This window comes from Anas platyrhynchos, chromosome 7 (assembly GCF_047663525.1).
Source record: "Anas platyrhynchos isolate ZD024472 breed Pekin duck chromosome 7, IASCAAS_PekinDuck_T2T, whole genome shotgun sequence".
In the NCBI taxonomy this organism is placed as follows: domain Eukaryota; kingdom Metazoa; phylum Chordata; class Aves; order Anseriformes; family Anatidae; genus Anas; species Anas platyrhynchos.
In genome coordinates this window covers 36,107,938-36,120,485 of record NC_092593.1, presented here as the reverse complement: position 1 = coordinate 36,120,485, position 12,548 = coordinate 36,107,938, and the positions used below count along the sequence as shown (strand labels likewise).

General features: G+C 43.6%; 1 protein-coding gene across 4 annotated transcripts in view; it reads right to left on the bottom strand.

The window, feature by feature from the left end:
* Positions 1-593: 593 nt before the first annotated feature.
* Positions 594-12,548, bottom strand: part of MFSD6 (major facilitator superfamily domain containing 6) — a 39,085-nt gene continuing 27,130 nt past the window's right edge. For 3 of the 4 annotated variants that reach the window (XM_072040503.1, XM_072040504.1, XM_038182041.2), the window contains 5 exons: positions 11,672-11,769; positions 7,220-7,381; positions 6,556-6,654; positions 4,916-5,196; positions 594-2,693 (listed from right to left, as the gene is read on the bottom strand). In XM_072040503.1, the coding sequence (XP_071896604.1) occupies positions 2,538-2,693; positions 4,916-5,196; positions 6,556-6,654; positions 7,220-7,381; positions 11,672-11,769 (796 nt within the window). In that variant the 3' untranslated portion in view covers positions 594-2,537. Of the gene's footprint in view, positions 2,694-2,913; positions 2,933-4,915; positions 5,197-6,555; positions 6,655-7,219; positions 7,382-11,671; positions 11,770-12,548 lie in introns of all 4 variants that reach the window. The other variant, XM_072040505.1, reaches the window with a different exon arrangement.

Sequence of the window (12,548 nt, the reverse complement as noted above, 5' to 3'; positions counted from 1 at the left end):
GGGAACAACAAAGCAGAACTGCCCCCGATGTCTCTCCCTGTCACAACGTTTGTGTGCATATACGTTAAACAGATGGAATAATAAAAAATTAAGGTCCCTATGTCTAAAAATAAATAAATAAATTCCAGGCAAATGCGCCACTGTAGAGAACAGGTGCATGACTGCAAATATGTGCAGTTTATCAGAAACGGGAATTAGAAATATTTCCATGCAAGCTGGCACCACCTGCCCTTAGGAGCCTCCACCTCACACTGCTAGGTGACCAGCAAAATCCAGCTTTGACTTTCACTCCTCTGTGTCCTGCCCACTGCCGCATCACGCTGTTTGTGATGTGATGCACACCGGTGTGCGTGCCTTACATTCTCCTCACCCCACAGAGGGAGCTTTGTGCCCACAGCCTGATTTTATCACGGGACAGATCTCAACACCGCACGAGATAGTAGCTGCCAGGTTCCAGATTCACTGTCCTCCGGGGAGCAAACCTAGCAGGAGGTTAATTAGCACCGAATTGTTTCCCAGTTCTGGTGGTTATGCTCACTGCTGGCACCGTAACACGAAGACATGTAATAAAAGTTCAGATGGATACTATTAAATACATTATGGATAATTTATATTTCTTACCACGGTTTTTACAGTTTCACAAATATCAAAACCCAGGTGTACATGTCCATTTTGCAACATAGAATGACTCTACAATTCCAAAAAGAGCAGGCATTTCAAATAAACAATTCCAAGTGTAAACACAGTGTACAAGCTCTTCACCTCACAACCCAGGTGCTATGCAGGAGAAGCTGAGGTAACACCGTACAGCGTGAGCTCAACAAATGGTTGGTTTGTCTCGAGATGGTTTGTAGCATCCTTCCGTCCTGTCACCTGATCAGTCCCTCGCTTCTCCCCCGTTATACAAACATACAATAAATACATTTCTGATTTTAAAGGACACTTCGACAAGTCATGAGGATTTACATGAGTACAGTACATTTAAGTTCAAGTGCAAAAAAAGTAATTAGTGGCTAGTCATCGATGTTCCTCTTCATTTTCTAAGGTGTTGGTCCCAGGCACCGCCAGAACACGGTTTGGTCTAAAAGCACAGCTAAAGCACAGCCACGGGAGACCCCTTCAGCCAAACTAACTGGATGTCAAAACAGGTGAATCTGCATACCCTCCTCCTGCTCAGCTGCTGCCATCGTCCTCTCCCCTTCCCCTAATCTTGCCCCCGCATCACCGCCGGGGCTGTGCAGCCCAACAGCTCCGAATCTCCCAGGAACGAGCTGTTGGGATGAGCAAACGAGCCGAAACGCTGTCCTGACCAAACCCCCCTCAAGCCCGAGGATCTCTCCCCAGCAGCAATTTTCACTAGGCAGCAGTGAGTGAGCTGGCTGCAGTCGGTATTGAGAAGCATGACAAAACAACACAAAGTTTTCCAGTGTCTCGACGTCGGGCAAAGTTAATTTCCAACACACACTGCGTTCTAGTGACGTACGTCTCCTCCTGAGAATCCCTCATTCAACTTGATTTCTGCGCCAACAACTTTGCCCCTGAAATTGTCATCATTACGATTTTTAGGTGACTCTCCCTCCCTCCTCCCTCCCCCCCTTCCCCAGGCACTTAAAGCTTGCTGTTTTCTTAATAAATAACCACAGTAACTACACTGCATTAAATAAACCGCTGTATAGATGATGAAATAAGAACAAAAAAAAAACAAACTGTGTCCATTGAAAACCTTGATCAATCTCAGGCTGTGCAATCTTGATCAAAGTTAGTCGTCTCAACACAACATCAAACTAAAATTACCCAAACACACACAACATACGCCCAGCTGAAGGGCTGTACGCACAGAGGTTAACTTCTTCACAAGCTTTCCTCCAGCTTTTTTGTTTCACTAAAATGTCATTTCAAAAAATCTTTGCTTTGCAGAACTAAACCTTTATCTCAAACAAGATAACGTAGCTTCAAAAAACATATTCTTTGAATATGCTTTACTCATTCCATCACCGCAATATGAAGATATGCTTGCTAAAGCTACTCTGTATCTGAGAAATCTTTAGAGAGACAGGTTCATGCTGTTCCTATATTTATTGGATCCAATATTTTTAATAGACTATGCAGGGAAACTCAGTTTCTCTCCTAAAAAGTCTTTTCGTTTTGTCTCAGGATCAAATTCAAAGGAAAAAAAAAAAAAAAAAGCTGATCGAGTCAGACACTCTGGGCTCAGCGAGCGAAGAGCGAACTCCCCTTTTTCTACAGATTGCAAAGAAATCTCACAGCGCTTGACTAAGATTTTAGCAAAGCTGCCAAGAGTTCTTCCTACAGTCAGATCCGGCCACGTCACTTCCCTCAAGCACTCCAAACTGCTGGCTTCCCTGCTTGTGTTGCTCTGTGTAGTCCTATGAGTATTGTTTGTGGGGTTACAAGCTTGCACTGCACCACGTTATGATCGTTAGGATGAAGGCAGTCCTACTTTTGAGCTCCTGCTCCAGCGTTCCCCAGGTGAGAAGCAGAAATCCATGCACTGCTGTGGGTGAGGTGAGCGCGTCTCAGGGCCCGGCGGCGGCAGGCTGAGTGGCGCTGTCTGCCTGGGCGTCAGGCGGCGCTGTCGGGGTCGAACAATTTCTGGGCTGCCCAGAATCTGGCACGTTTTGGGGTTGTCTTGCTGAGCTGGCTGATGAAGTACTGCAATTCTCATTGATTTTCTAAAGAGAGGGGAAAAGCACGGCATGCAACAAGTAAGTACGGGCACTCACAAACACCGTCCCCAGTGGGCATCCCCCCCGATGCATTCAGGCACTTCTGGAAGCTCACAAAGCGCTCACTTGGAAAGCCCGCAACGGAACAGACCAAACTTAAAGAAGCAAAGCAAAAGTAGAGCATTGAAACCCAGAGGACACTGACAGCAAGCAGACGGTGGCTTACCTTCCATCTCTTTTCCTAACTGCACTTCCCCAAGAAGCATGCAAAAAACAAACTCGGTGTGTTTCAAGGGAAAAAAGCAATTAACTGGATTTCAGCGTTCAGACAAGACCATTACTTTGACCAAACAATTCTCTAATTTTTTTTTGAAGCTCCTTACATACAGCTTGCCTAAATAGTTCCTTCCCTCCCCCAGATACTGCTCCGACTTTCTCAATGGCAGAATATCCAGGCTATTCAAACAGGCCTCGTGAGGAGCATGAAAGCAAAATCAAACCCCAGTCACTGTCCCCAGGATCAAAACAACACTGATAAATTTCCTATTAGAAGGCAAGCTATCTCTGAACGTTTGTTTTGCACTGAAGAACAGAGAATACGGCATGTACACCACTTTGCTTGGAGGATTAAAGAGCAGTAACAAAAACTGATCCAAAATCCTACAGAAAGGAGGAATAATTTTTGCCACCAGTCCCATTTTCTGCACACTACCTCTCCTTCCAAGTGATCTATTGAACAAAGTGAAGAGATTTGCACAGCCTTTTTCTAGTTTCAGTACTTTACCAGCGCCAGCTTTAGGGATCGTGTGAAAGTAACAGCAGCAGTATTTTGGGGATGGCCAGTCCATTTGGGGAAGTGAGGCAGAGGTAACAAGTAGATTTGGGAGGCCACAGCAGATGAACAAAGTAATACAGTAGGCGCATTGAATGTTGGCACAATCGACAAGAACTACTTCTGTATCAGCACAGCGTTTTTATAGGATGGAAAGAATAATGAAGAGATCGTGTTCTGCAGAGCTCCAAGAGGCATGAAAGCCTGTTTGGCTGCTTCGCAATTCTCTGTGGAGTGGCTGGGTCGTGTCCAGCAGTGTCAGACAAATCCCTTTCAGACACCACACAAGGGCAAAACTTTCCTTTCCTGCAATGCCCATCGCATGCGCTCTCTGCTGCTGCTCTCCTCTGCCTTTTACATTTTTGCTTTGTACAAACCAAGACCCCTGAGGACAGTTTGCAGTGGGAAACAGCGGCTTGTCTGGGCAGATTGCTTGGATGTCAGACACTCAGTGATACCTCTGGTGCCACTAAAACACAAACAGAAAAACCCAACTCTCTCCTTGACTTGGGGAAGTTCAAAACACCCTAACCAACGAGGCTAAAGCAAACGTGCCTGTAAATGCGTTTGCAGTAATAAAGACAAGTAAGAAAGGCAGGAGAGAGCTGACCCGGTGAAATTCCTCCACGCTCTGCTGAGTCACTGTCCTATCCGAAATTGCCCATTTCTAAAGACGGGAGTTGTGGAAAAAGCCTTTCTGTGTTTATTCCTACTGGGTGTTTAAGAGGGAACCTCACCCACTCCTTCCAAAGCGGGAAACGCAGTGGTTTTAAGCTTACCCATGCTGTTCTAAAACCTGCACTGACAATTTTCCTGCTTCCCTTAAGCAGCATGCTTCAGCTCCACTGCAGGAGGTATAGCCAAAGCATAAGACCCCAATCCATCCAACCCTCGATGAGACTATTAAAAATAGTTTGGGGTGAGACTGGATGGAAGGGAAATGCTGTCAAATTGTGGTAGTTGTCTGGAATACCTCTTTCCACTACAATGTGGGCATATGACAGCATCACCCGAGGAACCAAAACTAAGAAGAAATCATTTTACACTCTTAAGTAGCTCTGCATCATCACGTTCAATGATCATCTCGTGAATTTTGCCAAACACAAACCCAAACTCATGGGAACTCGGGTATATCTGAGCCTGTAGCACAGAGCCTTGCTCCACGTCTCCCTCTCCTCCTCTCTTCAGGAAGATGACACATGTAAAAATAGTTACTCCTGCTGCAGTACACAGACAGCAACTCTATTTCATACAGTACTTCAACTATTGTTTCACAGCTCCGCATTTGCTACAAGCTGACAGAGAATACTTGCCAGGTACGAACAGATTTACTCAGCTGTAACAGTTTGCTAGCAACCACCAGCATGTGAGAACTTCCCGTGCATCAGAAGATTACCTGCAAAGGCTGATTCTCAGGTATTGGGTGGGTTTTGGAGAGCTTAACCATCTCTTTTATCTGGTAGACAGCATAGGCTAAGGTGACCCAAGGAGAAGAGCTGATGCCCCAGGCAGGCTTGTTCACATCCTCTTGTTCCTCTTGGTGTTTCGTTTTCTTTAGAGGCAGCCTGGGCTCAGTCCGAGGCATGACATCTTCTGACTGCTGCTGCACGAGGTCAATGGTCGCTATGGGGACAGGACTGGAAGGCACTGGGATCCTCTCCGCCAGCATCGCCTTTTCTGAAGTTTAAAACAAAGTCAGCACCAGCAAAAGCCAACAAGCTTAGAAAGACGTGAGGCAGACGACGAACACAAAGCTGAAAGAAGGACAGGGGCTTTGCCCACCAGGATATTTTACTAGCTGCATATTGTCTATGAGCCTGTAAGTAACACATACTGTGGATTTGGAGAAAATATTTTGTCCAAGCATTTTACTGATTAAAAAGATCTTTTTCAAAATTATAATCCTATTTTGTTTATAGACTTTTAGATAGTACTCAATATTTTAAGCTATGGCTGGATGTCCTCTAGTAGAGGAAGAAACGACGAGGGTAATCCTGCACACACGTGACCACACGCGTTGCTTTACTCACCCAACTGGCATTGTTGAAAGCAACCTAACTACTGCCATGCTTAAAATTAAGATGCACACTCTCAGGATGGGTAGAGCGCGTGTTAAATGAAAACCAAAAGACTGAAACAATGTAGGTAGAACAAGACCACCAAGAACAATCTATTCCTTTGTAGCTTCATGCGTAATTAACCAAAGGTTGATGGGAAACTGAAAGAGCAGCTCTCCTTCTTTCCACCTTACCACTGTTTTCGATTATCATTTGAACAGAGGTGAAGAAAATTCTAGCAAAATAAATATTTGAACACTTCAGTACAGGCAACTTGATAACTGGTCAAGGACAAGTCATTGACAAGTCGTGAATGACTAAAAAAAGCTGGCTTTCATTTCACACTGAGCAGTAATCTTTTGGGTAAAAAGCAGATGAAAAATTCATGACTTTTCAGAATTCCGCCACGGTTTTACTGTCTTCATAAGAATTACATTTATGTAATTAAATCCTTAACCTGGCACCAAGTTTTTTGTTTCTCGTTAGCCTTTATATTAATAAAGGTGGTTTGAGTTCCATCTGTGGGTTCTCTGATGCCAGAACAGAACCGAGGCAGCCCTAAAAGCTTCTGTCCTCTGTCTCTATAACCTCTGGCAGAGGTGACTGGGCATTGTAGCACGTGAGGCTGCTCAGTCACCCAGAAGGCAGCCGTAAGGGACCAATGCGAGTGGAACAACTCATTCATCTGCTAAGATTAATCTAAGAGATTCCCAGAACTAAGAGGACATACAGGTAGCGAAACACGTTATGCTTTCCTCTTATTGATAACCCAGAGCTCAGTGCTGCACTCCTCTGCAGAAGCAGCACAACACCTCAATGTTCACCACTGCTCAGGAAAAGACTTCTCATTCAGAACCAAACTGCTCAGTCAAAATCTCAATAAAGGCACCGAACAAAATTAAAGCAGCAGGAAATGACTTTTGGAGATACGCTTTTCTCTAATTTTGCAGTGTCTTTAGTAACAGGAATATTTAATTACCTTCTTCTTCATCAGGAACTAGCAGCCACTGGATCAGTGCAAAGAGCAGCAGAATCACTAAACACGCCATTCCTATTCCTCTGAATGTGGCAGCAGGACCTGGAACGGGATTTATTTTTTTTTTTCCAACTGAGAATCTACTTACCTGGTAAAATAACACAAGGTCAGTCAGCATTATGCACTCTTAGGGTATCTGTTGTCCCATGCAGACTCTTGCCAGCTTGTCCTGTTACATTTTCTTCCCCCAACACTTCAGCAGGCTACGTGAAGGCCTTGTTATGAATGGTGTAGTCAGGTTTCACTTGTACACTGAGAGGCTGCAAAGTATCAGCCCAGTCTCTCACAAAGGACTCCTTGCTCTAATTTCAGGATCAAGTTGTAGATTTGCACACATGACACTAAAAGTATCTGGGTATAACAATTTGAATCCATCCGAAACATTGAGAGGACGGAGCTGTAAATCAGCCTGGTGTGAATTTGGTGCTGCTCCTGCTTTGTCAGCAGGGTCCCGAGGGCCCTGCCAGCCGGAGCACCTGGCCGGCTCCTGACTTACCCCGTGCATTAATCCCTACGCCTTGTACATAAATCAGCTCTGAGCTGCTAGGCCTGTAAAACCAGAACTTCAATACCCAAACCCGAATTGCTCGGCGTGGTTCTTGCTTACCGAAATAATTGACCAAAACCCCTCCGACCATGGCCCCGCATCCCCTGCCCAGGCCCAGGTGGAGGCCTTGCAGGATCCCCTGGGCCGAGGTGCGCAGCTCCGGGGGCACGGCGGCGCTCAGGTACGAAATGCAGGCTGCCCATATGGCCGCGTGCGTGACACCTGCAGAGGGGACACGGTGGTGAGGACAGGGCCCGTGGCGTGCCCAGCAGCTGACAAGAAAACCCCATCATCCCCAGTGCCCGTGGAGTACAGACCAAGCCATGTCCCGCGGCCACACGTCCAAGTCAGCCCCCTGTATGGATTTTGGAAGCCTCTTTCCTGCAGATTCAGGGTCATGAACACTTTTTTTTCCACCCTAGAACAGCGCAGCGGAGAGAGGAGCGATGCTCAGCATGCAGGAGCAGGCTGCAGGTGGAGCCCTCGTCTCTGGGCACCTGCTCGGTGGCTTTCGGGGAGCGGGGAGGAAGGGACAGGGAAAGGCTGGGCTGAGAAGAAGTTGGAAAAGCAGAGCAGCCTCGGAGCTCGTCGCACGTCGAGTACGCCTGAACTATTTTGCCACCCTCAGACTGAGTGGGAATATTTATTCTTATTTGAGTGGTGCTAAAAATAGCAATCACAGCTTACCAATGCCTAAGCTCCGCCACCTTCCTTAAAAAAAAATAATGTGTTGGCACAACCGATGATTCAGTCAACATGTTTCTGTCCTCTGCACTTGACTTATTTAGGAACATTTGGACACTCAGCAAGCCCTTCTGCACTCAGGCTGAAGGCTCTTCCCAGCAGGACGATGCATTAGCTTGTAACATACCCAGAGAGTATCCTGGATTCTGCTTGGATGTCAAATGATAAACAGCAGCCTTTGAACACCGACAGTGTCCAGGTTTGATACACGCCCAGTTTGATTTAATTCCAGATTGAAACAAACACTTTGCAGTGTCAGGGTTTGTTCCCAATTAACTACTTAGAGCACAGAAAGACCGCTTCCATACATCCCAGAGCTGGCTCTGGTCACAGGCACATCATCTTGTTGAAAAATGAAAGGTTCACATTAGGGTGAGTGTATTTTACCTCATTATTTACAGCTTAAGGCTGTAAACCTCAGGTTTTCCATGGAAAAAGCTCTGAATTCAAAACTCACTGAATATCAAATATTTTTTCCTTAATGCAAACTCACATAAGCATTGCAAAGAGCAATGAAGAAATGTCTCAATAACAGTGCAAAGCTAATCTAATGTAGCTAATGTGCTTTTGTTTTACAAACATTTTACAACTCACGTAAAACATTCGGTTTTATCAGCTGTTAAAGAGTCTATCAAGCTTTAAAGCCAGGCAAATCACAAACACATCAGACATTATTTGAACCACGAGACACAATCCTGCTGTCCTTGTTTGGAAACAAAAGGCTGAATTTAGCCAACGTGTTCTTTATGTTTGCACCTCTGCTAGGATATCCAGATAGGACACGGAGCTCCCAGTTCCCCAGAAAATGAATCCACCCCTTCATACCAGCTTATCTTACTGACCTCAAAAGGTACAGGCTTTTATTTTATTTATTTTTTTTATGTGCAATTACTAATGTGAGTTTTTTATGATAATTATTTCTGCATCAGTGGCTTTGGAACAGTTTTTACAACAACTTGTGTAAAGTCTGGTCTGGATTACTGTTAATCACAGTTCTTTCCGAAAGGAGCTGTTAACAATCACCGTATTTTGAGATGACTTGCTGAAACCACTAACCACCATTTGACCATCTGGAGTACAACAACAATGAATGTAACACCCCTCTGTTATGCTCCGAATAATCATGTTTAGCAAACTTAGCGCTACTTTCCACATGAAACCAGAGCTCAACATTTTGGGAGCCAAGTTTATTTCAAGAGATCCATCCTAACCGTGCAGTTAAGGATCCAACCTCTGCTCTCCAGACATATCTGTGTTGGCTGGAGCACCAGCAGAAGTCAGTTCTCAGCACAGCACTCGCTTTGGAGTTTGTTGGACAGCTGCCATGTGAAAATAGCTAATTTTCAGCTTATTCATATAGTTTTGGACGTCAGAAAATTCCTGTTATGCAGCTTGGTTAGCTAAGCATAGCTGTTAGCAGAGAATTTGAACCATTGTTTTGGAACAACGTGAACAATAATTTGCAGCTAACTAGTACATTAAAATTTAATCTGTTAATTGCAAAATTAATGAGATCGCTTGCAAATGTAGCCTGACAGATGACCTGTATGTGCAGTATTTACCTGCCAGAATGCCTTCAAAATTACCAGTTACAGATTCAGCCTAGGCCTGTATCTTCATACACTGCGTGTACAAATAAATCCTACAGGTCTGAAATTGTGAATTAAGAAGTGAGCTTTTATCTCCTCATTTACTCCTCTGAGAGTGCAGGACCCCTCAGAAGCCCTCACCACCCCGTTACACTGGCAGCAACCAAAACGTTGCTGTTGCATGGCTCCTATTGCGATCAATAGGGGCAGTCTGCAGTCGTCTTCCAGCAATGTCTCCATGCCCTTCAGCACAGCACACGGGGCTGGTTCTCCTTGTATTTCAGAAGCATGTTAAGAAGAAAAACAAATTCTTTACAGGAGTCAGCTGAAACTGTTGTTGACCTTAAAAGCCCTTCAGCTGACAGCACTGGAGTTTACACAGACTCTGACAGCTTCCTGGAAGCGGAGCTGTGCTTGATTACAACGAGGGCTTCACACGGGATTTAAAAGACTTATCAGCTTGATGCAGTTACGTGGCCCACACGGTGCCCACATGCTCTGTATAATGTAATTTTTTCTTGGTTCCAAAGACTTCTAGCCCTCACATAACAAAAAGCAGCTACCACTCTTACCTCCCGCTGTCAGCAAACTCCCATAATGAAAATAAGAGCTCCCACCTCACCAAACTTCATTAAGGTGTCACTTCTTACCCCTCCTGACACATTCCATGGATGCGTAGGAAACAAAGAAGAGTCTCAAGACACAGGTTTTAGTAATTACTGCAGAAGAAATAATGAATTGGGAACAGAGCAAAAGCAGTAAGAGCAGGGAGGGGAAAAGAATAATAGTGGGTGGGAAAAAAAAAAAAGTCAATTGTAATTTAAAAAGATTCATTTGTTCTACGATTGACCAAGACTGAATGAAATTACTGGAAGGTAACAGATGTAGTCGTGTAGTGGCAGTAATTAGGTACACACACAGTGCCTACAGGCTTCATGGACACCAACACCATGTTTAGTTTTGTTGTTTTTGTGTCTGTGTGTGCTATTTTTAGCTTTCTCATTTTCTGGCTCTAAGTAGCTGCAAAATTCATTTTTCTCTAAAAAGCAAGATTAACCCAAGTGTACATAATTCAACAGTGGCTACAGATTCTTTGTCACATTACCACATTTTAACACTTGGTATGAAAGGTGATGTATCAATTCAGTACCTGTGACTTGGAGGATTTTTGTATTAAAATTCAGAAGCTCACTTTTATGGCAGATTAATACAATAAATTGTTTTTGTTGGCAGGCAGGGAAGGACTCAGGAAATAAAGATTTATTTCTGTGTGTATGCAGGGATCTACACAGTGTTCACCAATGGCACTTTCATGGTTAAGCTATTTTTAAAGGCAGGGAAAACATTCTCTGCATTTAAATTAGCTATTCTCATGCAAGCCTGCAAATCCAAATAATTCAGTATTCTTCAGATACTGAAGGAACAAAAAGTAAAATAGTTTACATTCTTCCTGGTTTTGAGCAGTGGCACCCATCACAAAGGCAGGAAAAAAAATGCAAGTTAGAGCAATTTATACATTAATATTGCACTGAAGACCTTACAAACCTCTTTGACAACGTGATTTGGAAATAGGGCTCGACTTACTTTTCATAGACCAGACCTCAGTGGTTCTAATTAAGTCAGTTAAAGGGCAATTATCTTAAAGAAGCTCTATTAACACAGACAAAGCTACTGAAATAAATTCCTCTCCAGCCATTAGAAAAAAGAAAATTCAATAGTCTAAGGCATTGATCAAATGATACCCTGAAAAACAAGTGCAGAATATTTTACCAGAGACAGAATGACCCAGACTACATTCTTTTTCTTTTCCATTTTTTTTTCCACGGCATCCTTTCAAGTGTGGTGACCTTTTGCATGTAATGAAGTTCATATTTATCCGCCAAACAGGATCTGTGGTAGGTGTGTACCCAGCTCACGCTCTGTCTCTTTGTTTAGCTAAAGGGTGTGTTGCCTCGCACAGTTCTGCTTGAATCAACAGTGAACTGTGCACAAATGCAAACCCACCCTTCTGACGTCAAATATTTTCCAAGATAAACAGTAAAGTTTTATAAACGTGGGTCTTCTGGGATATTTGGAGTCAAAAGAAAAAGGAAAGGAAATACCAGATTTTTATTTAATCACAGTTCAACAATATAAGCACATGATCTTATACTGGAAGGCCATTAATGCACTGTCTTACCTTGAAGTACTTCCATTGGGAGAACAGTCCAGGCGTTTTCCAGATATGAGATGTAAATGTAGCGAGCCGTATTGCAGGCAAGACCAATATACAGCACTCTAGAAGAATTAAGGAAAAAAGAAGTCATAATAGTTTGCACTTGCCTTTTTTTTTGGTATGTTACGACACACCTTACTGCTTCAGAAATCAATTACACGCGTACAGAGTTTGCTTGTCTGAAGCATTTGCTCAGTGTGGGAAAAAAAGTCAAAAGGGTCAGCAGAGATGCAGAGCTTTTAATCAACCTTGGTAGCTTCAAGCCATACTCTGCGGAGAATTGCATCTCACAAAGCATTTCTAAGCACATTCAACATCCCTTCCAAACAATCTTCTTTTCTAATCATTCAGAAATTATTCCATTTTAATAGCAAACCTGATGCAGGTTTGGATTAGAGGAATTAATTTCACCCCAATTAATCTAAGTTTATAGTCCCAGTATCTGCAAACTGCTCAGAACTACTCTAAAAACACATCCCACAGAAGCAATATGGTTTGTAACAACATGCCTCAGGATAAAACTTAACCATCCTGTTGAAAAGCAGCAGATGCTGCATCTCAGAAGGAGGGAAAAAAGCTCTTATTACAGCTTTTAAACAATGAAGCACAGAGACTATTTTTCACGGTAGATTTCCCACTGCACGTTTAACCCGATGACTTTTAACTTCCAGTTTTCAGATGTAGTTTTGTTTACCTTCAGGTTGCTTATTCATCCAGCTGGATGGATAGATCTTTCTCTTGCTTTGAGAGGGATTTTAGGAATGACTGACTTAATTCGAAACATGATTTAGCTTGAGAAAAGGTTGCTGTTGCAACCTTTAAAGGTTCTTCAGAAATAAGG